The sequence below is a fragment of the Rhipicephalus sanguineus genome, chromosome 5, assembly GCF_013339695.2.
Source record: "Rhipicephalus sanguineus isolate Rsan-2018 chromosome 5, BIME_Rsan_1.4, whole genome shotgun sequence".
Taxonomy (NCBI): domain Eukaryota; kingdom Metazoa; phylum Arthropoda; class Arachnida; order Ixodida; family Ixodidae; genus Rhipicephalus; species Rhipicephalus sanguineus.
Window position 1 is genome coordinate 123,591,808 of NC_051180.1, and position 27,860 is coordinate 123,619,667.

General features: G+C 48.2%; 1 protein-coding gene across 1 annotated transcript in view; it reads left to right on the forward strand.

Moving 5' to 3' along the window:
* LOC119394947 (Down syndrome cell adhesion molecule-like protein Dscam2) overlaps positions 1-27,860 on the forward strand; it is a 168,577-nt gene that overhangs the window by 67,286 nt on the left and 73,431 nt on the right. Inside the window, exons 11-14 of the mRNA XM_049416027.1 lie at positions 4,767-4,886; positions 24,170-24,179; positions 25,915-26,081; positions 26,929-27,070. Coding sequence (XP_049271984.1) covers positions 4,767-4,886; positions 24,170-24,179; positions 25,915-26,081; positions 26,929-27,070 — 439 coding nt within the window. The remainder of the gene's footprint in view (positions 1-4,766; positions 4,887-24,169; positions 24,180-25,914; positions 26,082-26,928; positions 27,071-27,860) is intronic.

Consider the following 27,860-nt stretch of genomic DNA (forward strand, 5'->3'; position numbering starts at 1 on the left):
CTGCGTGGCAAGCAGCTGTTATACCACAAAGCCACGACATTGCTTGAAATAGCTTCGGAAAAAACACTATATGAATGTCTTGTAGTAGGAGGAGTCTCCTTAACGCATGTAGTATTGCGTGGCAGAAGCGTCGAATCGCGCCAGGCGTCAAAACATGTGGATTGCGCAACGAGTGGGTGCTTTAAAGGCCCACCATTACAAAGCGCTCAGATATAATTGATAATCATCAGCAGCAAAAACGTCAACAAGCTGCGTATATATAGGTTCGCGTGTTGCCTTACGGACGCGTAGTGGGCCCTTCGCTGATTCGCGAAAGGAAGAATTATGGCTTAGTGGGCACTGCGCAACAGCGCTTGCAGTTTGCAGTGCCCTAGGATAGACTGAAACGGCCAATGTTACGTGCACAGACGTTCGTTTCCTTGCAACACGGTTGAGGTATGCACCAAGAACCGAAGTTGAGAAGGCGATGCGCACGGGGCCCGATTACACTATCGCGTTCTAGTCTTGAACGCAAAGCCCAAGCGGCCTCCGAGTTTTAGAAAATACTGTTATGGTCAAAGCTTTTTTATTGGGGGGTTGGGGGGGGGGGGGGGTTACGCCATAATCTCAGCCGCCTGAATTTCGGTACGACGCTGTGAATTTCAGTGTGTTTTTCTTTCTTTCTTTTTGCATCTCAGCCACATTAGCGCAAGAGGCATTGCTCTGGTTGCAAGCAGCTGGTTTTAAATGCGAAGCATTTCTTAGCGAACCAAGGCACTTTGAATCTATCTATCTATCTATCTATCTATCTATCTATCTATCTATCTATCTATCTATCTATCTATCTATCTATCTATCTATCTATCTATCTATCTATCTATCTATTTATCTATCTATCTATCTATCTATCTATCTATCTATCTATCTATCTATCTATCTATCTATCTATCTATCTATCTGTCGGAGGACGTGAGTATATATGACGAACGCAATTCACAGGTCATGACATCAATAACGCGACTTCCCTGTAGAGTACACCATAAACTCCTTTCCACCAGTCTCGTGTGGCACATGCCCGCATACAGCGGTCCGTGGTATGCGCGTATGCGCCACAGGTGTTCACAGCCTATATGAACCCGGGCTTTGGAAATCCTAACACGACTGCGTGGAGGCGCCCGCGTCTCGGAAAATGCGGCGCCGGCGCCGCATTTCCGCCGCATTTCCGCCGGCGGCGTGTCGGTGGGTGAAATATCCCTATACAAGCAAACAATAAACATCGTGGCTTAAGCCGGAATCGAAATCTGGTATTCATGGTAGTCAAATATTCTACCACAACGCGATGCCAGTGCTTCGAACTGCTTCGGAAAAAGACGCTATAAAGCGTCAGGACAAAGCCAGTTGCGGTTGCAGTGTTTTCTGTCCGCTTCTATCAATGTAATAAGCATTAAATGTGCACAGCTATGACTCGGCAAAGTATAGTCAATCGTTGCGCGAGTACGTCTACGACTGCTACTTATGATATGCACATCATCGCACCGTAGCCTGCACTTCGTGGCGACAAAAACGACGTCTCTGCTCTAACGTGAGTGCCGACATAACGTCGGATCTTATAAATTACCCTCACACCAGCCACATAAGCACACGATTATGCAGAACTACTTAATTTACACAAATACGTTGATCCGCCTCGTAACACGTGGCTCAAATAAAAAAAAATCAGTTTAGGCTGCTGCTCAGTGACTGCTTCGCATGAAATTGATCCCACAATGTGTGGAATCTGCACATTTCTATGCACGCTTACAATCGAGCTTTCAAGTTAGCTTTCGTGGCGAATAAATATATCGTTGTATTTTAATTATAAGTTTCAGAGCAAGTGGTTAGCGTGCAGCGAAGTCACCTTTACAAAATATCGGCTCTCAGATCAAACGAAGCATAACAAAGATGCGCACACAGTAACGCGCATCGCTTGTGACATGTGCGCACGTTTTTTAGGGGCGAAGCTCCTTATGCCGTGGGTCTGTCCATCCTCCGTTTGTAGGTTTGTTTGTTTGTAGTAGCCACCTCTAGTTCGTGAGAAGCGCGCGTTCTGGTATGCAGTAGAAGATGAAGACGACGTTGACGAGTGAGACTCTCGTGCGTTTTCGCCTGTGTGGCATTCGTTCTTCTTTACTGCACGCGTTCTGGTATGCAGTAGAAGAAGAAGACAACGTTGACGAGTGACTCTCGTGCGTGTTCGCCTGTGTGACATTCTTTCTTCTTTACTGTACTCGAGCTTTGCGGCGTCCTTTATGGTGATATGGATGCATATTGCGGGGGATAGGCTGCGTCACGACTAAAGGACCACCCTGACGTTTACTATACAGACGTTTGTCCCTACCCAAAGCAGCAAGGGCACGCTCCCGCCTACGCTCTCGCTGTAGTCCACCGGGGCAAACTTGCCAACTCCGCGACCATACTTACTTCATCCTCCGCGGTAGCCGAGGCAACTGCTATCGCTCTCGCCATTCGAATGGCAGACCAACAAGGTATCTCTGCCTACGTGGTCTCAGACTCGCAGGCAGCTTGTCGAATGTACCTCAAGGGCATATTACCAACGAAGGCCATCCAGCTACTGGGAAGCGAACTCCTCTTTGATCACGGGATAGTCTGGTGTCCGGCCCATACGGGCCAGGATGGCAATGAACTAGTTCATTGCCAAGCTCGAGTACTCAGCGGCCGAGCCCCAGGACGACCCGCCACTGAAGAGGACACAGATGATGGGGTGACACGGCGTGGCATCCTAGACAAACAAAGATTAGATCGCCGCATCGGGGCACCTCCTCTCAAGGACCTCGACAGACACCAAGCGCGGGACTGGCGCCACCTGCAGACCAATACCTATCCGAATCTGCATAGGCTTCACGTCATGCACCCAGAGAGATATCCCAACGCATGCCCGTGGTGCGGAGATATTCCAACACTCACACACATAACCTACCGCTGTCCCGAGCGACCGGCTACAGTCGACACAGGACATACGCACCCAATACACACGTGGTCGTGGGAGGCGCGACTCGCTGAACGGACTCTGGGAAGCCAACTGGCAAACCTAAGTCAGGCCCGCCGAGCCGCTATAGCCAGTGGAGCCTTGGAAGAAGGGCCCCACCCGCAATGAACCACATTTTTTTTTCAATAAATGTTGTTTCTCTCTCTCTCTCTTCTTTACTGCGCGCGTTTTGGTATGCAGTAGAAGAAGACGACGACGTTGACGAGTGCCACTCTCGTTGCGTGTTCGCATGTGTGGCGTTCTTTCTTTTTTACTACGTCTCGTGTTTTCAACGACATCCGAAGACAACATTTCAGACATTTCAGAAGTAACGCGCCATGAGGCTCCCTCTTGGCACGCTTTCTCTTTAGCTCGGAGTCGCCAGATGGAAGACAAGGCTGCGGAACGGAGGGCACGGAAGGCGGCGGCAGCGCGCGCTCGCAGACAGAATCCTGAGGTGAGAGCCCGCGAGGCCGAAGCTGCACGTCGACGCCGCGAAGCAGATTCCGCCGTTCGAGCCCGCGAAGCCGAAGCTGCTCGACAAGCTGCACGGCTGCGGCGAGGAGACCCCGCCGTTCGAGCCCGCGAGGCCGAAGCTGCTCGACAAGCTGCAGGGCTGCGGCGTGAAGACCCCGCCGTTCGAGCCCGCGAGGCCGAAGCTGCTCGACAAGCTGCACGGCTGCGGCGCGAAGACCCCGCCGTTCGAGCCCACGAGGCCGAAGCTGCTCGACAAGCTGCACGGCTGCAGCGCGAAGACCCCGCCGTTCGAGCCCGCGAGGCTGAAGCTGCACGGCTGCGGCACGAATCGGATCTTCAAAATGTGAAGGACCGTGAAGCGGCGAGAAAGCGCGCGTACCGGCAGGCAGAGCCCGAGGCTGTGCGAGCACGTGAAGTGGCTGCGAAACGCATCAGGCGGGCGCTTCCAGCGGGACTTCCTTCATAACAGTTTCGGCCATAGTTGCGGTGTGTGCGACAGATTGCGGTTCTCAAACAATTTAGTCACAATATCTTCCATCAAGAAGGAGCACGCTCGCGCCAATGCCATCGCCGTGCTGCAGCGCAAGTTCGCTTCGCCCCACGCATCATCATTCACCACGTGGATATGCTGTGATTTTTTATCCTCGCTGATCACTGTTCGGGAACGAACTGGAACTGTGTGACCAAATCCCGGCTTAATTTCAGGCATGCGACGTAAATGCGAAGTAGAATAAACATGCCACGTATCGCTAGGGCGTAGCACGTGCCAAACAAACGCAAATATCTCGATCTTGTCAACTTCTATGCAATTACATATAGAACTATGCTTTGCTGCCCAAGCATGTGACTTGCTTACACCCTGCTGCAGCTTTTGCTGTACGCCCACGGCCGCTTCCCTGGCCCAAGGCCAGTGACGATCACGTGCTCAAGCATGACCACGCCCGTGCGCCGCTGCGGAAAATCGTTCTTAGAGAGGCCCAGATCGCCCCAGGTCTTCAACTTTTAAAATAAAGAAGAGAGGAACATAGTAGAGAGAGGGTGCGCACGCCGACAAACCGAAAGCCAATCACGTTGTCGCGTTATACTCTTTGTAAGGGCGCATGCTTACAGCACGTGCTTTGCGCATAAGGAGAAAAAGAGCCATGAACGTTAACCTGATACACAGCCATGTTGTTTTTCGTACGTTATCAGCCCACATCTCAGAGCAATATTTCTTTGCTTCAAATGTGAGATTAGGATAAAGTTGGCCACTCACAACAAAGCAAACGTATTCAATTTCTTGTAGTGCCTCCGCATTGGATCAAGGAGCCAGCGGACACATCAGCCGTGGAGGGACACAGTGCGAGCATGGACTGCGTTGCCGATGGCCACCCAGCACCTAGGGTCACGTGGGACAGAGGAGTCGGTGAGTGATTACGTCATTCCGGTCGTCTTTGCCTTCACCTCTGTTGGACGAAACTTTATTATGCTATACTGATGGCAGCAAAAGAATGCGCGGTAAGGCAGCATGGTTGAGGTATCTTGTTTTCAATATTACATTGTCATACAAGACAGGCGCACTGTGTTCGATCTATGCATCCCTGCAGCTCCCATTCCACCTTTTCGATGCGATCCATGCCACATTTATGTTTGTATAAAAGTTAGCTAGAACTGCTCAGGAACTGCGTTCAAGTAGTCCCGCGTTACGCTTTAATAGCTTAATACACATGCTTAGTAATGATTTATGTATTTCTAGTATGGCGTAACAAATAATTCATTCTCTCTCTCACACACATTATGCTTTAGTAGCTTAATACACATGCTTAGTAATGATTTAAGTGTTTCTAGTATGGCGTAACAAAGAATCCCTTCTTTTTACCTCTTTATCACGTTATGCTTTAGTAGCTAGTAGTGGAACAAAGAATACGTTCTCTCTGTCTTTCTCGCTTCTGAAGTCATTGCCAAACGGTAAACAAAGGCTACCAATAGTAGTCCGCCTAATGAAATGTCGGCATCAGCATTCCTCGCTAAGTTCTAGAAAAATGTCTTCGCTTGAAAGCCATCGCAGAGAAAGCAGTTGCCGAATACGCGCAAATAATACCGTGTCACTCACGAGAAGATCGCGTTTACGTAACAGTCTGGCTATCTTGGATAGAAATGATTGATGTCTGCAACTCTGCGCTGATATGAAGCCTTACTAACGATGATGTGACTCCAACGAATAGCTCTCTGACAGCTTTCGTACATGAGAGCTGCGTAGTCGACACTTGCAGCACGCTGATCAAACACAAAGAAGTAAAACTGTGACAGTTGTTAGTACGTGCTCGTCCTATGTATACCTGCGCGTTATTTGTGTTCGAGCAGCGCGCTGCAAGTGTCAAGCTGTGACAGTTGTTAATTTGCGCTTGTCCTCTGTGTTTTCTTTTTGTGCATTCCTTGTTTTTGGCCAGCGCGCTGCAAATTTCGAGCTGCCTGCCGTTCTTCGCGTCACATTCCAATTTTTTGCTTCACCCTTGCGGCCGAAGTATCACTTTCTAGATTGCATTTTTATTTGTGCTATATTTAGTTCTGTTCAGTTTTGTTTCTTCATATTCTATGATAGGCCATTACCATATCTTGGTGCTTTTGTTCCTAACTAGGACAACTGAAAAAACTACTTAAAAACGACTAGGTCAACAAGCCATTGTCAAAACGTGCTCTTTTGAGAACTTTGTACGCTACAGTACACCCGTCTGGATATCCTACAATTGACCAACATTTCTTAGAACGGCAATGCGTCACTCAAAATCGAATCATTTGCAGTTGCTATTATCTTAAGGGTATATAAAGAAGCGGGATGGTGGAACCACCTGTTGTACCAGTGAGACAAATTCAGAGCTGAAGGCGTCACACAAGTAGGTTTTTTTCTTTATCTATTAGTATTACATTACAAATTAACAAAAACAAAGAGAAACAAGAAAGGCGAAATTTAGAACATGGTTTAGAAACACTTACTGAGACCGTTTTTTACCACTGAATCCTTTGAAGAAAACGTACGAAAAAACAAAGGCTCAAGAAAAACACGATACAAAAGAGACATACTATTCTGGCTTCCTTAAAAGTGTTCGCGTGTCCCTGCGCTCCTTCTCACTCCAAGAAAATGCGCGCTTAGAAACGAATACCGAGAGCCTCGAGACCAAATAGAGATGTGCAATATGCATCCCCTCGCTAGCTTAGGAAGCTCGCTTCGGGACAACACTCACTAAAATGGGGAGGATAGAAGAAAATGAGGAAAGATGCGCTCGCAAAGGCAAGGATAGACACAATCACGTTTCTCTGTATATTTATAGCTCTCTTTCGCTTTCCACAACTGCAACATGCACCTTGCATATAAAAGCAATGTTAAAGCGATTCGCAGCGCGAAAAAAAAGAACAAAACTACATAAGGTGCTGCATCTGTTCCAACCGTACGGGGCTCCTCGTGTGCACTTCTCACGCTGTGCTTTCCGCAAATTGAAGTTGGGCGCGCAACAATGTTTTCGCGTCGACTAACGCGGCAAAGGAAAGCAAAATGGAGAGAGTATAGGGCGCGGAGGAATGAAGGCGATACTCTGATGTTCTTGTTTCAACGACAGCACGGGTACGCTCGCCTTTACGCACGCATGTCTTGTCGTTAAAAATGCATTATATTCACGCTTCACTGGCAAATCGGCGCTCGCTTGCGCTCTCGTGTCGCAATTGCGCTACCGCATCCTGCGGAGGGGCGTCTCCAGGGGGCGTAGATGGTACACGGAAAGGTGAAGATGGGCTGACTAAATGCATCGAGCCCTTAGATAACTTTTCTCGACGCGTGAAAGCGCAACACGGGGTTGAACATAGTGGATGCACGATGGTCAGAGTCGCGCGATTTGGTAAGAGGTAACTAATTACAGCGGAATCCCTGACAGAATGTTTAATACTATCAGGGGTTTAACGTCCCAAATCACGATATGATTATGAGAGACGCCGTAGTGGAGGGCTCCGGAAATTTCGACCACGTGGGGTTCTTTAACGTGCACCTAAATGTAAGTACACGGGCCTCAAACATTTTCGCCTCCATCGAAAATGCAGCAGCCGTGGCCGGGATTCGATCCCGCGACCTTCGGGTCAGCAGTCGAGCGCCATAACCACTAGACCACCGTGGCGGGGCTGACAGAATGTTTCTTTACTCCAGACCGCTAAAGGCCTAGACTTTTAAAAGTATGCCGGTCGGTTTTGATTTCTTGCATTTAGGACGCAATACCCGATTTTTAACTCTTTATGTCCCAGGATGGAAAAATAAATTCTGGGGATTTTACGTGCCAATATCTGCATATAATTATCAGGCCCACCGTAGTAGGAATCTGCGGCATAATTATGACAACCTCGTTTTTTTAACGCGCATCAAAACCTAAGTACACTGGCATTCTTCCATTTAAACCCAGCCATAGTGCAGCCGCCGTGGCCGAGAATCGAAGCCCCGTCTTCGCCCTTAGCAGTGAGACACCGCAGCCGCCAAGCCGGCGAGAAACACGAGAAACGGCGAGAAAAACTCCTCGCGAAATTTAACGGTGCTAAGATAATAAGGAAGAAGTATATGGGCAAATCCAAATACCACAGCCATTCTCTTCACTGCCACCTGTGCGATTTCGTTATCATTAAACAATCCTTTGGTATTAGCGTTGGTATTAGTCCTACGCCTTTAAGACCTTTTCTTCGCACATGCTGCATAGATCTGAGCTAAATTGTATTTGCCACAATTGTGGAATCAAAGTATCAGGAAAGTGCCTTTGTATGAATGGTTAGTGTTGTTTGTCTGTTATTTTATTGCGATAGCAATTATATGAACACTCTAGGCGGATTTTTGCCGTCGCCGTCATGTCCAGTATATGTATATGTATGTGTATATAAATAAAAGCCACAAATAATGACAATTCTGGAGAAAAATATCCCGAACCGCGCAACCGGGGATTCGAACCTGCGACCCCTTGCTCTGCAGCGCGCTGCCTTAAGGCCCGAACACACGTACGCGTTGCAGCGCGTCAAAAAGTCACGCGTTGACGCGCGGCAACGCGTACGTGTGTTAGGGCCTTTAGACAACTGCGCCATGCGCACGCCGTGCGTCAGTCGTTTTCCAGGATATTAACGGTAAAATACAAACGCGCGCGGCGTTGGGTGAAATGCACGGGACGCCACACGTGGCGAAATTAAAATTACGAGAGACGCGGGCCACGCTGCATCGTTGCCCGCGCGGCGCTTGCGTCGCATCGCTGGCGACCCACGCTAGTTTTCCATTTTGGGGTTGTAGCCCCGCGCCAGGGAAGAAGACCGTCCCGTGGTAGAGTGTACTAGTACACTCTATTTGTGGCTCGTGGTGGCGCGAGCTAGTGGGAACGCTTTGGCTTTTGTTGGCTTATGCCACAGGAGGGAAGAAACGAGATGGCTGAACCAGAATAGTAGTATATATAGCTTACACCGTGACCAAAATCCTGAGGCTAGAATTACAGCGCAAATGCTAAAGACACCCACGAAGAAAAGAAACGTACAACACAAGTGCTGACTAACAAGTACCTTATTCTGTCATACACCAAAGCATATATAAGCTCAAGGTAACCTTACGCACATGCACACAATACAATAGCTCTAAATCAAAACGTGTAACAAGGATGATAGTGTATTAGGTACGCGAAGACATGAAATCTTATTCAGATGGGTGCAGGAACAACGCAGTAAAGAAGTAAGTAAGAAGGACAAACAAGTGCGCTTGCGCTTTAATTTTAGCCTCAGGAATATGTACCAACTAGGCACAAATGAATTTTTATTATAGTAACCAGATTCAACCCCCGCATGAAACGAGAGCTGTGGCCTCACGTGCCACTGCCAAGCGCCGTCTTTATTTTCTAAAAGAAATATCTAAGAGCATCTGATTCTTCATTGTCGACACTTGCAGCGCGTTGCTCAAGCACAAAGGCGTAACAACTGTGACAGGCGCTGCAAGTATCGAGCTTCTTCTCGTTCTTCGTGTGACATTCCAATTACTTTCTATCGCATTCATCAATTGCTTCGTCCTTGTGGCGAAACTGTGACTTTTTTTTCTTCTCTTGATGTCGCGCGCTCTGCGGTTTTGTTCGCCGCCCAAAGGAAGGCGCTGCAGGGTCTTGGGACAAGGCGAGCGTAAGAGTCTGAGAGCGGCTCGCGCTCTGCGCATGCGTCCTGGCGGCTCGCAAATTTCTTGGGTCCCCAATTCTAAATCTCTCTGGTGTTTCGCCGGAGTTGGGATGTGCGCCTCCGACTTGTACTTTGACATACAGGGCGTATGTGGTCGACGGTGCTCGCGCGCTTATCTCTTTAGGGGGAGTTTTCTACGTCTTGTGCTTTCACCGCAAAGTTTGCGTTGAAACTATAGACCTCAGAAAGGTCGCTTTGCTCGCTGCAGCTGCCGCGTTTGCGAAAGGAGTGAGCTGCGAGCTAAAAGAGCCAAAGTCGGAGCTAGTTGAAATAACAACTGTGACAGTTCGCGTTCGTCCTGGGTGTACCTTCGCGTTCTTTTCGTGCGTCCTTCCTTGTGTTTGAGTAGCCCGCTGCAAGTGTCGAGCTGTGACAGTTGCTAGTCGGCACTCGCCTTGCGTGTTTTCTTTTCGTGCGTCCTTTGTGCTTGAGCAGCGTGCAGCAATTTTAGGCTGCTTGCCGTTCTTCTTGTGGCATTCCAATTTGTTGCTATCGCGTTCATTGCTTCGCCCTTGAGGCGAAACTGTGACTTTTTTCTTCAACGTATAATTATTCACTAGCACCACCAAACTGGAACTGGGAACACGGAAGACTCCAGCTTCTTGTTTTCCGATAGCGTGTTCATTGCATTTCATGAATAATTTATGACAACAGACTTCCCCGTTTTTAACGCGAGAGCGAAATTATGGTGTCGGCGTCGGCATCGGTGTCGTTGGCAGGGAGCGAAAAATGATCATCTTGTCCGTGACCAAATAATCGAGAAAGAGGCAAATAAAATAAATAATAAAAAAACCTCCGGTTCAAGTAAGCTACCTGCATGGCAAGCAGCTGTTCTACCAAAGAGCCACGCTGTCGATTGAAATTGCAGTTTTAAATAAAATTTATTAATTCTTTCGGAGTACGCGCACTTAGCCGTTTGTCTCTTCTTTTTTATTATTATTACGTCGTACCTGACCACAGAAGTCAACATTATTCGAGGAGCTATGCGCTTCCAAAAGTCACACGACCCCGTATGTATTCACCGAAGAGACAGGAAGGCGTGAGCCACCTTTTTTTTTTCGGTCGATTGTATTTATCCTACCCCCCCTCCCCCCTCTCGAAAGTTTTCTGCCACTAACGTGGTTTTGCACTGCCGCCTGGATCGGCTCACCTTTGGCCAAGTGACCATGTCGTGACGTGACGTCTTTTGACATTGAAGCCAAACGTGACTTTTGGTACGCTGCCGGTACGCATGCATTCACTTGATTATCACGTGACTTTGGGCCGAACATTAATACTTACATTTTTTTTCTTTTTTTACCAATCGTCTCGCAAAGTGTCGTCAGCTCTCGCGAAATCTCGAAAAAGTTTTGACTGATGAGACATATAAGGCCTTAATAAGCTCGCCTATCGGTATGTTGTTCTCTTTTTTTTTCAGCAGCAAGGATCTCCTTCAGGGTTTTACCAAATTCACTGCATAACTACACACTTTGCATTGATGCACGTGCAGCAAGGCCCTAGTTTCGGCCTATATACTACGTCTGAGGGTACGAGAGTAGACTACACCACATTATTTTTTTTCTTACATTTTTGTTTTCTTTATTTCAATCCTTGCGTTTCGCATGGTTCAGCACAATAAATTATGGGTACTGCATGTGTTTTAGGTAAGAGTCATCGGGAGCGCAGACTGGGGGGAGGAAGGTTGTTTTTTGCATTCGTTTATAAATTATATAACGGGAAGATCGGTGTTCAGTACTGAGATTCGCAATGAACGCCCCAGATGCGTAGCCTTTTAGCTGTAAATGTGAGTGCTTATTTAATGCTATCCCGGTGCCAGGCATAATCATTCTAGCATCTCAAGCAATCATTTTAATAAATTATTTTCACATGATTGTCCGAGCCGAGTTTAAGAGCTTGCAAAGGTTGACGCTTGGGCAAGTTTGTGTGATTCATTTCAAAATGTTAACAACGCATAGAACGATTAGGAAGGGACGAGACAACAGAGGTAAAGAGCGCTGCGCTCTTTACCTCTGTTGTCTCGTCCCTTCCTAATCGTTCTATGTGCTGTTAAAATTTTGAAATGAGTTTAAGAGAGCGCTTTTTCATCTCATGATTTTTCGTCGGTACAAGCAGTGCTTGCGCTTACATCGAGGACAGCGATGACTATACGACACGACTAAGACAAAAAAAAACAGCACATGCGAGACGAGCAAATACGACCTCGAAGATACATACGCAGGTACCGGAAAACCGAGTGGAACATTCACACCGGAGAATTGCGCGAGTCAAAAAAAAAAGAAGAAAAAAAGAAAGGAAGACAAATCCGGGCGAGGTAGAAATGGTTACGCCAACGCCTAGCATTCGGAAACACGCCGGGCCATGGCGTCCCTTGACGATGCTTTAAACCTCACGACCAGCGTTAGCGCCCACAAGAGAACGCCGGCGAGATAAGCCTTAGGCGGGCACCGTCCGTGACACATGACAGAGTAGCGATTACATGCCGTGGCTTCTAATCCCGTGTCGGCCGGGTGATACAAAATGGCGGTCCTCGGTTCATTGTGTTTCTCGCATCCTCTAACGCCATTCTGCCGTCTCCGCTGGCCTCACGTTTCGTATATAACGTTTTCTCGGGTGCTTCTTCCATCCCGTCGCCTTCTCTTGTTTTAGATTCGTGGGCTTCGTAGGCGTCGTGGGCATCGGAAAGCATTACCTCAGTTACAGTTAAAACTAGAGGAGGTTATTCTTCAACGCTCGTTATTTCTCAGGGCTGCGTCGCAACCACTTGCACGCTGGCCCTCTGTCGACTCAGCGAACGGTGTTTAAACGCTCTTTTCCAGCCAATCCAGGGTCTCTCGCTAAAGTTGGGCAATTTCTTTTTCCGTGCACAGAAATTCTTATTGCTTTTAGCTGGCGAAGCTCGAGGCACGAATACAGACAGACATCGCCGTCTCGGTTCGCTTCGCGTTTTTGACGTTTGTTTCGTGCACTAACGCCATCGCCATCTCGTTTCCCTAGACCGTAGATAAATCATTAGGTCCTTATCTTGGTAAGGCCATTACCAGCCGCGTCATGAAACCCCGCAGAAAGAGCACTGCGAAAACAAGGGAAACTAAAGACAAAGTATGCTTCCATATACAGGCTAGAAGGCTCGGCTGCACTCGCCACAGCGAAACGCGCTCCTCCATCAATGCCCACTTTGGCTCTACAGATATCGAGCAGCGGTGGGCTCTTTCGAGAATTCCTGTCGTCGCTGTTGGACGTGACGTGGTTGGTTTTACCTCTACAGAAAAAGAGAGAGAGCCGCAGGATCACACATAAATAAACTTCCATTGCTTGGTGTTGTAGATAACAAAGTGACAATGAGCGGCAAATGCGAAGCTCGTTTCCTCTGAGTCAATATGGACCGGAGAGCCGTCTACGCCGTGCCAGCAAAGTTGCACTCACATCTAATTCCCTAAAGCGAGGATCGGGACGACAGCTCATTGCGAGTTCCGTTTCAAGACTGTGTATACACTGTCGGCTCGGATATCGAATCACCTCGCCTGCAATCATTTCGAACAGATCTTATGTTCCACCACAGCAGTCTGTAACAAAAAAATTACGTGCCGTACATGCCCTATGGTTTGCTCCATTAAAAAAAGAACGCACGTCTAACCAATACGAAAATATTGCGCTGACACTGCATGAACTTTCTTACTTCTGCTTTTCGTAATCTTGCCGGAGTTATGCTTTTTTCAACGTCGCTGAACACTTCCCCAGTGGTATGAAGGTTTCAAACGTAGCGGTGGGCTTCGCTGCAATTACCAGAGATGACCTGTGCTTGGGGCGATGCAAGCAACGCAAGCATTTCTGGCTGAGGGGCTCCGGAAGCTCAAAGAAAAAAATATGGTTGATCCCTCCGTCATAGGAATCGCTATAACACGATAGTGAAACGCGTCTTTGCAAAAGTACTTCAATTTTCACTGTACGTTGATAAATGAGAGCTTGCACAAAGTCTGCTGGTCTCTGGTGGCTATAGCACCATTTGATGTGGAGGCACCTAAGTTGAGGTCTGGTGGAACATCTCCATCGCAACGACTAATGTAAATGGTCAAGATTAAACCTTTGTGGTAGCCTAAGTAGTTAACATGAAACCGGACACAACGTATGGTGAATCCCGTTGTGCACATGCACATAATAAACGCTAGTACTCGATAGGCTCATGGAAAGCGTTGTCATTTGAGGAGAGAAGCGGCAAGGTGTGCGCTCTCCAGTAATTGGGTAAGCTGCCCTTCTGCTCATGCATACACTACCACACAGTGCCTCAGGAACGCGAGAGGCAGAGCTCGTAGCATGAACCGTCAACGCGCGAACGCGTCCCGCTGCCCGCTGGCGTGTCTCACTGCAACAAAGCACTCACTCCAACTGTACTGAGTGAGTGCTTTGTTGGTGACTAGGGGGGCGGCCACCCCCCCCCCCCCGGTCACCTGAGAGGGGGGGGGGGGGTCGCAAAATCTGCCCCATAAATTGACTTAATAGGGAGGGGGGGCGCTGCGATGAACTTTCGCTCGCCTTCCCCCTCCCCCCTGAACGGGAACCCTGCGCACGCCTATGGTAATAATTGATAGAGTTTTACTATGCAATTCCCCACTAGTACTATGATGAACGCATTGGTCCAATCGGAGCCGTATTACAATCAGTATTTATCCTGACAATGCCTCCTTTTATATAAGCAGTCATTTCTGCCTTCTCTCACCGTTGTATCTTAAAAAGGTGTGGGTTCGAGCTAGTTGGTACTTGATGATCAACACTTTTTGCGCAAAATTTTCTCAGACAGCGGACGTCTCTGTTTCGTCCGCTGTCTGAGAAAATTTTGCGCAAAAAGTGTTGATCGGCGTTGTAGTCATCCACCTACGAGTGAGTGCAGTTCCGGCGCACACGGTTAGAAATGAACGCATTTGCTGCGCCAGCTACGGCGGATTTACCGATCAACTTACCTGAATAAAGACCGCTGAATTGAAATTGGTCATGAATTTATTTCAGCTTCCATGTGCCTTCATTTCATTGTCTTGTCTCCTATAGCTTATGATGGAAAGCACCACTATATTACAAGTTGTAGCTGAGAAAGAAAGCAAACAAGAGGCATGATGGCCACTGCTTGATTCTACCACAGATGCGTGCTATAAGTACTTTTTTATGTCAAATACATAGCGCTTATCGGATATACGCGGGAAAGATCAATATTCAGGACGGAGGCTGCCATAAGACCTAATTTTCCAACAAGACAGGGAAAACAACGATAAGAAGGCTGTGTCCCTCGCGCTGTTCATATCGTTACGCGCACCGAAGAGGTTTATGGGGTATTTATTGAGCACCGAGCTACAAAGAGCGTGGTGATCGCAGGAGCAGCGTCGTCGTCCTCTGCCTCTTTTCTCCCTTCTCTCTGTTTCCTCTGGCAGTGACACTTCGTAACAAAATGCAGGGTGTTTTTTTTAAGACAATACAAATTTTTAATAAAAATCCTATGACAGTAAGGCTCCTGTCGTTTCCGCACATGAACTCCACGTCGAGGCGGAAATACTTTGCCGCTGTTAAAATGACACTGATGCGACTAATTAACAAACTCTTGTTAATTAACTTTTCAATTATTGACTTGAGGAAGGGCGTTTATATTACAAAGTTGTAGAGCGTGCCAATTTATGACATACCAACTTTTTTTTTTAAAAATCACGAATATGGCACGTAATTACAGATATTCGTCATCGAATTTCCGGCCAATGCCGAAACTGACCGCGCCCGGCGCGTAAAAAACGCGACTACTGTGTTACGTCAGTCCGGAACTGCGCGTGACAAGGAAGTGACGAAATTTGAATGAAGGCACCTTCCGGTCGTATCTTTTCAAGAAAAGCGGCAAGTCAATCAATCAATTTTATTTGGCATTCATTACAGGAAGAAACGAACACGAGGACAAGAACAAAAAGCTGCTATCTAGCAGCTTGACAAAGGTCCTTGCCCCAATTATCATCTCAGTTATCATTAGTCATGTCAGGTGCGCCAGCCGATCGCCTTACCTTTTCATGTGATGTTTGATGCTTATCTGTTTCTTTCTAGTTGCGCGCAAAAAAGAAAGGAAGAAATAAAAACGCAATATCAACCTTTTCCTTTCCCTTCGAAGCGTAAAACTCATGGGCAATCGTTGCGTCGCTTCTTCTTGCATACAGGCGAAATAGTTTTTCGCGGCTGTTTGTAGTTAAGAAAGAAACAGACACGCACCACACATCGCACGCAAACAATAAGCTGTTTACTTGTGTATTTGAGAATGTTTTCCGATTTTGCTGAAGAGATTCTGCTTCGGCGTGCCTTGATTTAAATTTCGTCACCTCCTTGTCGCGAGTAGTTACGGTACGACGTAACAGAGCGGTGGCGCTTCGTGCGCGCCGGGCGCGGTCAGTTTCGGTATCGGCCTTAAAATGCGATTATGAATATCTCTAATTAGGCGCAACTTATGCGATTTCTAAAAAATGGGCATGCCATAAATTAGAACGCACTACAACTTTATGTTACAAACAAGCGCCCTCAAGCCAATAATTAAAAAGTTAATTAACGAGTTTTTTGTTCCTTAGTCACGTCAATGTCATTTTAGCTACGGAAAACTATTTCCACGTCGACACAAATTTCAAGTGCGAAAACGAATGCTGTCTGACTGTCATAGAATGTTTATTTTAAAAATCTGTATTGTCTAAAAAGAAAAACACCCTGTAGATCAGGGTTGTTACATTTACTGTGGCTTCTTTCCGTGGTCCTATACATTGCTTAAATATGAGTGTGCTCCTCAGATTTGTGTTACTACCATATTAGTCTGAAAATAGGACCTGAGCTAAAGTTGTGAAGTTTCACTCTCACGTTCTTCATACCTTCCTAGCTGTAAAGTCCAACGCAGAACACTCACTGAACTGTCACACAGTTCAAAAGTAAACAAAACAGCTATTAAAGCGAAGCTCTCTTTGCGGACCCTTCGCCGGTGTCGTCCGGGCTTCGCTAAAACAGGTCGCGTAACCAGGGTTATCGGAGGAGCCTCGTGAGAAGGGGAAAGGAAAGGAGCTTGCGGGATTGGGTGTGGAGAGGCGATGTGTTTGAAGGGGGAGTGAGAGGATGATAACGAATGGCGTTCGAGAAAAGTAGGAAAGCCGGAGAGGAGGCAGCTACACCCTTGCGTCCGCGTTACACGGTTTGTCCCTAGCCGGCATACGTTGCCCGTTGGTGGAGTCGGCGCTCCTGTATGTTATACTCCGTGGGTGTGACCCACGCAGTGCTGCAGCGTCTGCTGTCTCACACGGCATGGGCCGCCGTGCAACGCTACCAACGCGAACAGGAAGATGAAAATAAAAACTCACAGGGTCCCTTGTGCACTCACCTAAGACGACTCGAAGGCGGAAGCCGTCTTATTTTTCTGCTCACACGATGTGTTGATCCTGACACGCCACCCTCCGAAAGCTATCTGCACCTAACGTGGTTTTGCACTGCCTCCGTGGTCGCCCACCTCTGACGAAGGTACGTTGCCATGGGATGCCGTCATCATGTGACGCTACTCCACTTGACGTCATTATGACGTCACACATTTTCGTGATCTGTGACGTCATGATGACGACATCACGTGATGATGATTTTTTTTGCATCAGTCGTCCCCGACGGTGCGGGGCGCCCTCGCGGGACGCCGACGCCAACGGTCAATTTTCGCGTTTGATGAGGCATCTTAGGCTTTCGCCTTAAAAATGCTTTAATGCGATCATCAAAATTTACCAAGAGGGACTCATTTCCTTTCTTGAATGCGTCCTGGGCATCAATAAAAAAAAACTGTCATGCTTCTTTATTTGTAATTTCCCACTTTTACATTTCGGCGATCAATCTAGTAACGCGAGCATCAAAGCTCCCTCTCTCTCTCTCTCTCTCTCTTGCTCCCCAGAAACAACTACACAACTAGACGGCAGCGTATATCCCAGCGGCGCTTCCTATACACCGCACTGTCTGCCTCCACTGCATCGTACACAGTGCGCGGCTCTCCGATCGTTCAAATCCTGTACACGTGTACACGTTCGAATGCTGAACGGCGGGGGAAAGATTAACGGACGGTAATCGGCAATCAACGATCGCCGAACCGGTTATAAGCGCTCGGCGCGCCTGGCATCGCACGTGTCTCGGCCCGAGCGGGCAAAAGATAACCGACGCGTAAACAAAGCCGCCGGCAAATGAAGATGGATGGCACCTGTCACCTCTCACGCGGCGACGCGCGCCGCTGCTCAATCAGATTGCAGGGGAATCTGTGACGTCATCAACCCTCGTATGCAACCACCCACGTGTCAGTCCTCATTATTTTTATTTTCTTCGGAAGCGACGAGATGAAGCTGCCAGACATCCCCCTCACCATATAAGCTTCCTCGTCGTTTCTCTATTCTGCTCTTTCGAAGCAACTAGGTTAATTTCCTGCTCACCATCCCGGCTTCTTGAACTTCAATGTTCGATAATGGATTGCCGCGTTTTCCAAACACCGGCGTTTTCTAAAACCCATCCACGGTAGAAGAGAGAGAGAGAGAAAATGCGATGAGGAGAGCACAGGGAAAGAGTGAATAGCTGCACAAACAGCCACAGTGGCTGCTGATGAAGCAGCTGATCAGGAGCAAGGCCGGTGATCTATTATTCTACAAACTACATCCCACCAGGGCATAACAGAAAACATCAGTACATTTATAGCGAAAGAGCAAACAAGAATAAGCAACACATACTAGATGGTTTCCAGTGGACTGCACGTACTGAGATCATCCTGCGAGAGTGCAGCGGAATGTGACGACGAGAGGACAAAATAAAAGCAAAATGTCGCGAAACAAAAACAATAAGAAAGTGAATAATGACACCCATGGCTTGCGGAGGTGATTTTCTTTGCACTCATCGTTCGTTGTGTACATTTTTTGCTCTATATGCTTCCCTTTTCTCTCTCTCTCTCTACTTCTTGCCTGAATATTGCCTCCACGGTTATGGGAAAGAAGCCAGCGTTCCGCGTAATTAGTTCCCGCTCTAAAATGGAGCGGTGTTATATCGATTCGTCTTTAAGGTTTCCAGTCGGCTCACGCACCAATAATCCACCCCGCTCGTTTACTCATTCTGCGGGTTTTCTTGTTGCATTCGCTTAACGCTTTTGTCGCTTTTTTATGTCTTCTTCTCTTCCTTAGTCCTAATATCGGTTATAGACTCGACAAAAATCGATCTAGAAGCAGTAGCAAATCCTTTCTTGCAATCGTGTGTGTGTGTGTGTGTGTGTGTGTTGTGTGTGTGTGTGTGTGTGTGTGTGTGTGTGTGTGTGTGTGTGTGTGTGTGTGTGTGTGTGTGTGTGTGTGTGTGTGTGTGTGTGTGTGTGTTGTGTGTGTGTGTGTGTGTGTGTGTGTGTGTGTGTGTGTGTGTGTGTGTGTGTGTGTGTGTGTGTGTGTGTGTGTGTGTGTGTGTGTGTGTGTGTGTGTGTGTGTGTGTGTGTGTGTGTGTGTGTGTGTGTGTGTGTGTGTGTGTGTGCAGTGATGCTACCGAGGACTTCTGATTTGGAGCAATTTTTGGAGCAGCAAAATTTCCGTTTTGGAGCACTTTGGAGCAGCAAAATTTTCATCTTGGAGCACTTTGGAGCAGTAAAATTTCCGTTTTGGAGCACTTTGGAGCAGCAAAGTGTTCATCTTGGAGCACTTTGGAGCAGATAATTTTGCATTAACATTTGGATAACAGAGCTGAGCTAGTTGGTAAGTATTCATTCTAAAAAGACAGGGCGCGCAAACACGGACACAAGAAAGAAGTCAGGACACCACAAACACCATCGGCGTTTGTGGTGTCCTGACTTCTTTCTTGTGTCCGTGTTTGCACGCCCTGTCTTTTTAGAATGCATTAACATTCAAGCGCCTGAGTATTATTATGGGGCTCTTATGAAGGCTAGAAATATTTCGATTCATTGCAAATCTCATGGAAAAAATCATCTCAGAAGCATAGGCGTGCGCACAGGGGGGGGGGGGGGGGGGGCAGGGGGGGCGCCCCTCCCCCTAATCACCTAAGAGGGGGGGGCGCGAAATCTGCCCCGTACATTGACCCTTCTAGTCACCTAAGAGGGGGGCACCAAATCTGCCCCATACATTGACTTAGTAGGGTTGGGGGGGGGGGGGGTGCTGCGATGAACCTTCGCCCCCCCCTGATGGGGAACCATGCGCACGCCTATGCTCAGGAAAACTCCATATTTCACTCGCTAATGAAAAAATAAGGGCTCATGCAGATGAGTGTTCTGGATTAACCTCTTCGGCGATTATTTTCGACACTAGCAAATAAACAAAATATCGGATCAAGATAATTGCACTTTACGAAATAACACTCTAAATACACCTATGTGGTTATCAGCAGACATGGTAGACAAACGCCGTGATGTACAGCAGTGCCTCAATGCCAAAGAGCCACACTGTCCCTGATGCATTCCCCTAAGACAACGCCAAGGCGAAAGCCAGGTTCTTTTTCTTCTTGATCGATGGGCTGATCCTCCCCCTCTCTCTCTGCAAGCTTTCTGCATCTCAGCTGGTTTTGCGCTAGCTCCATGATCAGCGCACCGATCACGGAAGCAGTGTAAAGTGACGATGTCATGTGATGGCGTCATCACGTGACATGACGATATATTACGCCATGATGACGTCACAAGTTTTGACGATCTATAACGCAATGATGACGCCATCACATGATGATTATTTTTAGCATCAATCGACTGACGCCGCCGACGGTCAATTTTCGTGTTTGATAAAGCATCTAAGGCTTTCGCATTAATATTGCGTATTGAACGTTAACAGCCTGGCCCTACATACCAAACTGTCCTCCACCATGTCACCTGTGTGCCATGCGCGAAACAGCTTCGCTTATCATCCACTTCAAGAGTGAAATGGCTCCTCAACTTTTTAAAATTTTTTATTGCGATAGCAATTATATGGACACTCTCGGCGGATTTTTGCCGTCGCCGTTGCCGTAATTTTCCGTATAAAGTCCAAATTAATAACATCACCACGCGCATTCTAGCCGCGGGTAAAAGCTCACGAGCGCTGGCGACGAACGCGACTGAAGCGGAGATTAAACTAGCCGGCCGTCAGTCTCCGTCGCACGGACAGCGCATGAGATAACATCTTCCCGCGTGCGGGCCTGCCGTCGATTGCTCATCAAACAGAGAGGAAACGCCCCGCCCGTCTTTCGTAAGGAGCATGGCGGGACGCCAGAGGAGCGGAAGGGGGAGGGGGGCATCGTTCGAAGGGCGCAGTCGCTTGCGCGCTCGCTATCTCGAGGCATCAGGAGACGGCTCGTAAACTTGCTGTGCTCTCAACGCTTACTTCGCGTTTAGAGAACTCAGAGCAAGAAAACGCTTCGGTTCCTGGAGCGGCCATATTCCCTTAAACCAGCGTTTTGTTGAGTTACGCGAGATCGGATCCAAAAGAGTTAGCTGCTAGCCTTACTTCGTTTAACAATACAATTTTTTGGTATCGCATTCATTGCTTCGTTCTTAAGCGAAAATGAGTTTTTTTAACCGTTAGCTATTGACCCCGAAAGGGCGGACGTGTAACATGGCGTAGCCGCTTCACTGTGAGCCGTCAGCGACGGGCTCTCTACTGACAGCTGCGCATTTGCGGCTGCTCCGACCAGGAGATATGATTTTACTAATGAGATGAAATTTTTAAAAAAGCAAGCGAAAATTCGAATTGGAACCCTAGCACGTGAGCTCGAAAGGGCAGGGCCTTTTAGGGGATATTTACCGCAGAGTGATTACAAACTCGGACGTGCTGGCGGAAAGAATTACGAAAAAGCTGTTCTGGATGAAGATCCACGGATAAAGTATATCTGAGGAAAAGTGTCAACGCGTTTCAACCGTTCGCGTGCTCTTCCATAAACGCTAAGCAATTAAAATTCGATATTCTCCGATATATCTACTGCGAGCGTTCCCAGATTTCATTCCGCCATGTCCGGAAACAGAAGTGACAGGCATTTTAGCGGCACGCATGTAGTTATTACTGAACATTGCTTTCCTTACGTGCCGTGCGACGCTTGAAACGAGCTATCAGCAGCGTTTCTGGAACAGACGACGTCCGCCGATGAATCGCCGTCGCACTTTCTCGCTACCGATAGGCCTAGACGTCACGAGCCTCTGCGGAGAGCACGTTTTGCTGTCGAGCCGACTTGCAGAACAGAAGCTGCGTCGGCACCGTGCATGGCATCGTGGCTTACTCGGAACGCACGCGCGAGCGCTATTTATTCAGCGGAATAATTCTTGGTCCATGATTGCGACTTCATTGGCAGCCCCAAGATCGAGCTGCACATGTTCTGACGCGCCGGCGGTGCGATTGCCGGTGATAGACGCCCCCAAGCCCGAGACTTTGGCGCAGTTTGGCGCAAATTTCGTCGATATTATCAGGATGGCGCAGTAAATACAATTTGGCGCACTTTGGCGCAGTTGGCGCAGGAGTGGAATCCCTGTGTGTGTTATCGGGCCCTGGAAGATTTCCCATATAAAGAGTTCTTTCTCGGCCCCAGAAGGCAAGGATTAACCATTCCTCCTTAACAAATTGTGGAGATATTTTGTCCGTATTGATTACCAATTATTACTTCCCTCTCGATAAAGTCGGCGCAAAATTAAGCCTATCGACACATTTCACCAGCATTCGCTCGAGAGTCACGCATTGCAAGTGCTTCTCATCATTCGTCTAAGGGCGGCTGTAAAAAGGAGCGTTAACGTTAGGACCGTTAAAGCTTCCAACAAGCAAAGCAGTAACGCTGGCTATTACAGCCATCCACGTTCCTCTGAACATAACAGTGGTGGCGGCGGAGTATTTCCTGAAGGCGTACGCCGCGGGTTCAAAAAGATAAACAAATCGGCAGAGAGATACGAAACAGACACAAAAAAAAAGATAGAAAAAACAGAGATCAAGACATAAAGAGAAAGAAAGGGAGAGAGAAAAAGAGAGAAAGAGAAAAAGGTAGAGCGAGAAAGCAATAGAGAAATAGAAAGAAAGAAAGAAAGAAAGAAAGAAAGAAAGAAAGAAAGAAAGAAAGAAAGAAAGAAAGAAAGAAAGAAAGAAAGAAAGAAAGAAAGAAAGAAAGAAAGAAAGAAAGAAAGAAAGAAAGAAAGAAAGAAAGATGGTTGATCCCTCTGTCATAGGAATCGGTTCAACGCGAAAGTGAAACGTGTCCTCAAAGAAGTAGTTGATTGATTATAGTGCATTGGTATACCAGAGCTTGTATAATGTCTATTGTTCTTTGGCAGATATAGCACCGCCTGATGTGGACGCACTCACGTTGACGCCTAGTGGCACATCTCCGTGCCGACGACTAAGGCCCATGATCATAGAGCATTTTAGTTTGGCGTTTTTACGCTCCGCTCAGCAGCTAAGCGGAGCGGGGACGCGAGTGCGCATGCGTCCTCCGCTTAGCCGTAAGCGGGCTAGCGGAGCGAGGCCCACGCTCCGCTTATTGGGAGCCTAAGCGGAGCGCGGACCGTCGCTGCCGTTCCCGCTAGCGAGGGGCGTCGATGTGCGCGCCCTCCCTGACGCGTGCGTCGACTTCCCGCATATTCTAAGATGGCTGCCTCCAGTGCTCAACGTGCTTCCCACGTGCACGGCCGCTTCACGTTCGTCTGCGCAGCGGAAGCCGCGAAAGCGCTTGAGATTAGACGAACATTTGTGCTTACTTCGAGTCGCCGAATTAAGGAAAGTGACGCGAACTAGACAAGACGGCACAGATGACAAAAGCATCGCTGTCGTGTTGGCGTCCAAACGGATTGCAGTGGATCTGGTATGCTACAGCGCTGACTGTACGTGACTATCTTGAAGTCGACGCTTTATTTTTTTCCCTGAAATGGGCCGGTAACGCATGCGCACGTGTGAATACTGCGTCAACAAGTGAGTAATACATACTTGTGTTACTTTGTAAAAGTGACAAAACTGTTTTTCATTTTTAACGAGGCTGAATTTGGCCAGAGGGCGTTGCAACTGCGAAAGATCCGCTCGGCAGCGGAGAACGGATAACTAAAACCAAAAAAATTACACCATCTCCCGCTAAAGGGGACCATGAGGCGATGCGAAGCCGGAGCACTTGCATGATCGCGTTTCGTTGGCGTTCGTTGGGCATGCTACCGACCTCGCGTCGTGGAACGCGAAGAGGGACGCTACGCGCGTCGTATCTTCCATCTAGCCCGGCCGTTAATTCTCACAGGGCGAGCGGGGAACGCGGTCGACAGGCGGGCGAGAGGGGGCAGCGTAGGAGAGGAGGGAGAAGGGGAGGGGACGCGCATGCGCTCGAGCTCATCGCGGCGTTGCGCAGGAGAGAATTTCGGCATGTATAGCCCGCGTTTCAGTGGAAGAGTGCAAAGGGGGAGGGGAGAGGGGTATGGGAGAGGGAAAGTGGAGAGAGAAAGGGGAGAGGGAATGTGTAGAGGGGAGGGAGGGGAGAGGGAAAGTGGAGAGCGGAAGGGGAGAGGGTGAGTGGAGAGGAGGTGTGTGGAGAGGGTATGCGCATGCGCAGTAAGGGTGGTCACGCCGCACACCAGCACCACCACCACCACCACCACCACCGGATTGAGCTCCGCCTTAAGATACTTCGCATCTAAAAGTCGACCGCCGTTCCGCTACAGCTAAGCGGGCCAACTCGGAGCGGAGCGGACCGTAAAAACGTCAAACTAAAATGCTCTCATGATTTAACGCTTGCGGTAGCTGAAGTTCTTAACACATACGTGGACACCGCATATGGTGAATCCCGCGCAAACATGGCATTAACAAGCACATAATAAACAGTGATACGTGTCGATATGCACTCCTCCAAAGCGTTGTGAAACGCGAAGTAAAACGCTACGCGCGTCGTGTCTTCCCTCTAGCCTGGCAGTTAATTCTCACAGGGTGAGCGGGGAACGCGGTGCGACAGCCATGCGAGCGTCGGAGCGCTATTTTTTTTATATAGAGGGATGCTATGAGTGAGGCTAGGGCTAAAGCCAAAACCTCGTGGTGTGTTAAACGAAATTAGACTTCTATTGGAAACGCGCCGAAAGTTACAGTCGCAGCAACGACGCGTATCCTTTTTTTTTAGAGCCGGCTGTCACACATGTCACCACCCCATTATAAAGGGTACGTTCATAGCATCCAACCATCCATCCATGCAAGAGCGCTGCGAGAGGAAAGGGTGAAAGATAAAAGGCGCGTTCATGTAGCCTCTGTTATGTGTTTGACGGTAGCTTAGTGGGCTAAACGCCCGCCAGCCATCGTCACGCACAGAGAGGTCATGGGTTCGACTCCTGTCAACGGAACTTTTTCTTGTTCTTTTTCTTTGCCAACTGATGACGTTCATTTTGCTGACGTATTTCCGTGAAGGAAACGCGTCATGAAAGTCTTGGTGGACCCCGGCATAAAACGCTTTCGTGTTAAAATAACGAAGGCCGCCCAGCCCCGCTATACGGTTCAGGCTTGGCACCACTATAGTGCGAAGTCGCCTTAATTTTTTTTTTTCTTAAGTTTTGCTTTTGTATGCTTGAAAGGAAGGGGATTTGTTACAGTGGTATACTGTAGTATCCGTCCCTATTGGTCGGTTTTTTTTAGATGTCTGTAAATTTCCAAGCAGGCTTTCCCAGAATACACACTGTCGAGAAAATGGTAGATGGCGTATGGCTAAAATGCTGAATAATCTGAGTCAAAAGGGCATTATTCATGCTTTTGTGTATCAGACAAAATGAAGTTAACTAGCGTTGTACGAGCCGTACTGAAAAGACCGAAGTTACCCTGCGCTGACCGCTGTGCCGTCATGGGAAAATGCTTCGTACTTTCCTAAGGGGTCCATTCAGTAGACCGTTCAGTGTATTGCGAACATACAAAAGTTGCCCCCCCCCCCCCTACCCACCCCTGTTTACCACCACCACCACCACCACCACAGGCGTCCGTCTTGAATGCCGACGAAGCTCAAGCGAGTACGTATCCTGTTGAGCTAATTTTGCTCCCTCTGCCACTAATCGGTGGAGCGTAATAATTACGGCCTTACAGCATAGTCAAAGTGACAATAGCCACAATCTATCATTATGGCGTCATCTTTACAGCTCAAAGGATAAAGAAATAACGACAGAACCAGTTAGAGTTGTGATTTCTATGGCGGTATACATGCCGATAAATAGGAAGTGCGACATGAAAAGAATAACTAGATCCCGATTTGTCAATGTTTCACACTATCTTCACTCACGCAGAACCAAGCGCCACGGAATATCGACAGATCCTGAGTGGCCCCGACTACCAAGTTTTCGAGAATGGCACACTACGCTTGGCACAAGTGCGGGTATCAGACCGGGGTTCGTACCTCTGTCAAGCCAGCAACGGCGTCGGCACTGGACTCAGCACGGTCATTACGCTCAACGTCCATGGTACGTGCCTTCATTACACATGGAACACAAATAGACTCCTGCAAGCGAACTGCACATTAGCGTGCTATTTATTTTTAACTTGTTTCAGTTTGCTATATGTTTCTTTTTTCTTTACTTGCTCATGTTTTTTATTTTGAATAACCACTTTTTTGTTCGCTGCAGAACTTATAAAAATGGAGTAGCCGAGGTGATGCAAACCTCAACCTCTCCACAGTAAGCCAGTTAAAACAGAACAGGACAGACACCTATACGACATTTTATTATGCATTAACGCATATTGCGTTAGCCGTGTTAAGTTTTTCTTTTTTTTCCTTGATAGCTGGTGCGTAGACAACCAAGAAAAAGAATGCTTCTCGGTATGAGCCTTTTCCTTCGACTGCGCTGGCTATAAACAAGGTAGACTTCGATTACTACATGATTTAATGCCCCGAGACACTTCGAGCTGGCACATGTTTTCGCGTTGCCGATAGAAGACATGTAGTGAGTAAAAAAAAGCCATCTAGTTGGAATTACATAGTTTATCCATGTGTCCTCCCCTCTAACGAAACAACAAAGCTCACTTCGATGAGGAAATGGCATTCAGTAAATGACGCGCGAAGATAATGGTGACCACGAAGGGGAACGCCACACGGCAACGTTCCGGCTCTCTAAACAGAGCCAGTCCTCTCACAGTGCACTGCATCTTGTACCATCGCTTTGCATTTACTGTTGCTTCGTGTACACGTCCCCCAAAACGACATTCGTTGACGTGCTCCTTCTGTCACTGAGCACTTGCGTAAACACCACGCTACACTCGTGCCGCGTCCTCCTTGCGTCGTCAAACGGTTTCCCTGTCCGTGTCTCGCAGTGCCAGCGCGCTTCAACGAGTCCTACCGGAACCAGACCGTGCAGCGGGGTCACAGCGTCGGCCTCGAGTGCAGGGCCTCCGGCGATGCGCCCATCACCATCAGCTGGAGCCGCAACGGACGCCGACTGGACACGCACAAATTGTGCGTCGCCTTTCTTCTTCCTCCGCACACACAAGCCCTTCGTTCTTTTCTCCCTTTCAGTTCCTTCTCGCCAGTGTTTCGATCGTTTTCTGACGCGGATCTTCTGGCGTTTCGTAGAGGCCACGTGGAAACCATCTTCTCGCGCCCTTTGCGAAGGAAGCAGTGAAAGATGAAGGCGAAGGGGAATCGGGGAAAGCAGCAGAGGGAGAGCGGCCAGAAAGGAATGCCCATCTGCTGCCAACTTCAGCGCCATTTTTTCGCGTGTCAGTGTCGTTCGCAACTGTGCGACCACGTCAGCGCCTAGGCTGCTCGCTGAGCCATGGCGATCATTAAAGACAGCGAAGAGACTCCTTGGTGAAAGGGAGCAAAAAGAGGAGGAGGAGGAGCGCTTAGGAAAGGGGACTTAAAGTGACGGAAATAAAGACGCGAACAAAGATTACCGCAATGCATACGTAGATGCCAGGGAAAGACGTGTAGGAAAGAGAGGGAAAGAGAAGAAGATGGAGGTCTTGCAAGGTGCATGCGGCGGAAATGTGGGTGGGCCAGGGACGCTGTTTCGTTGTTTCCCATGTGACCATCGCCAAGAGTCAACCGGGTGTTCATGTCCATGGCGTTGACAACGGCTGTATGATAAAGTGGCCGCGAGTAAGGCTTGTTTTTCGCCCGGAACAACCGCGCAGCGTCTGTGTTCCCAGCGTAATAATAATGATCGCTCCGGTAAGCGTGGCTACGATGCTCGTTTCGGTCTCAAATTGCCCAGCGAAGCGAAGGTCCATTAGAGAAGAACAAC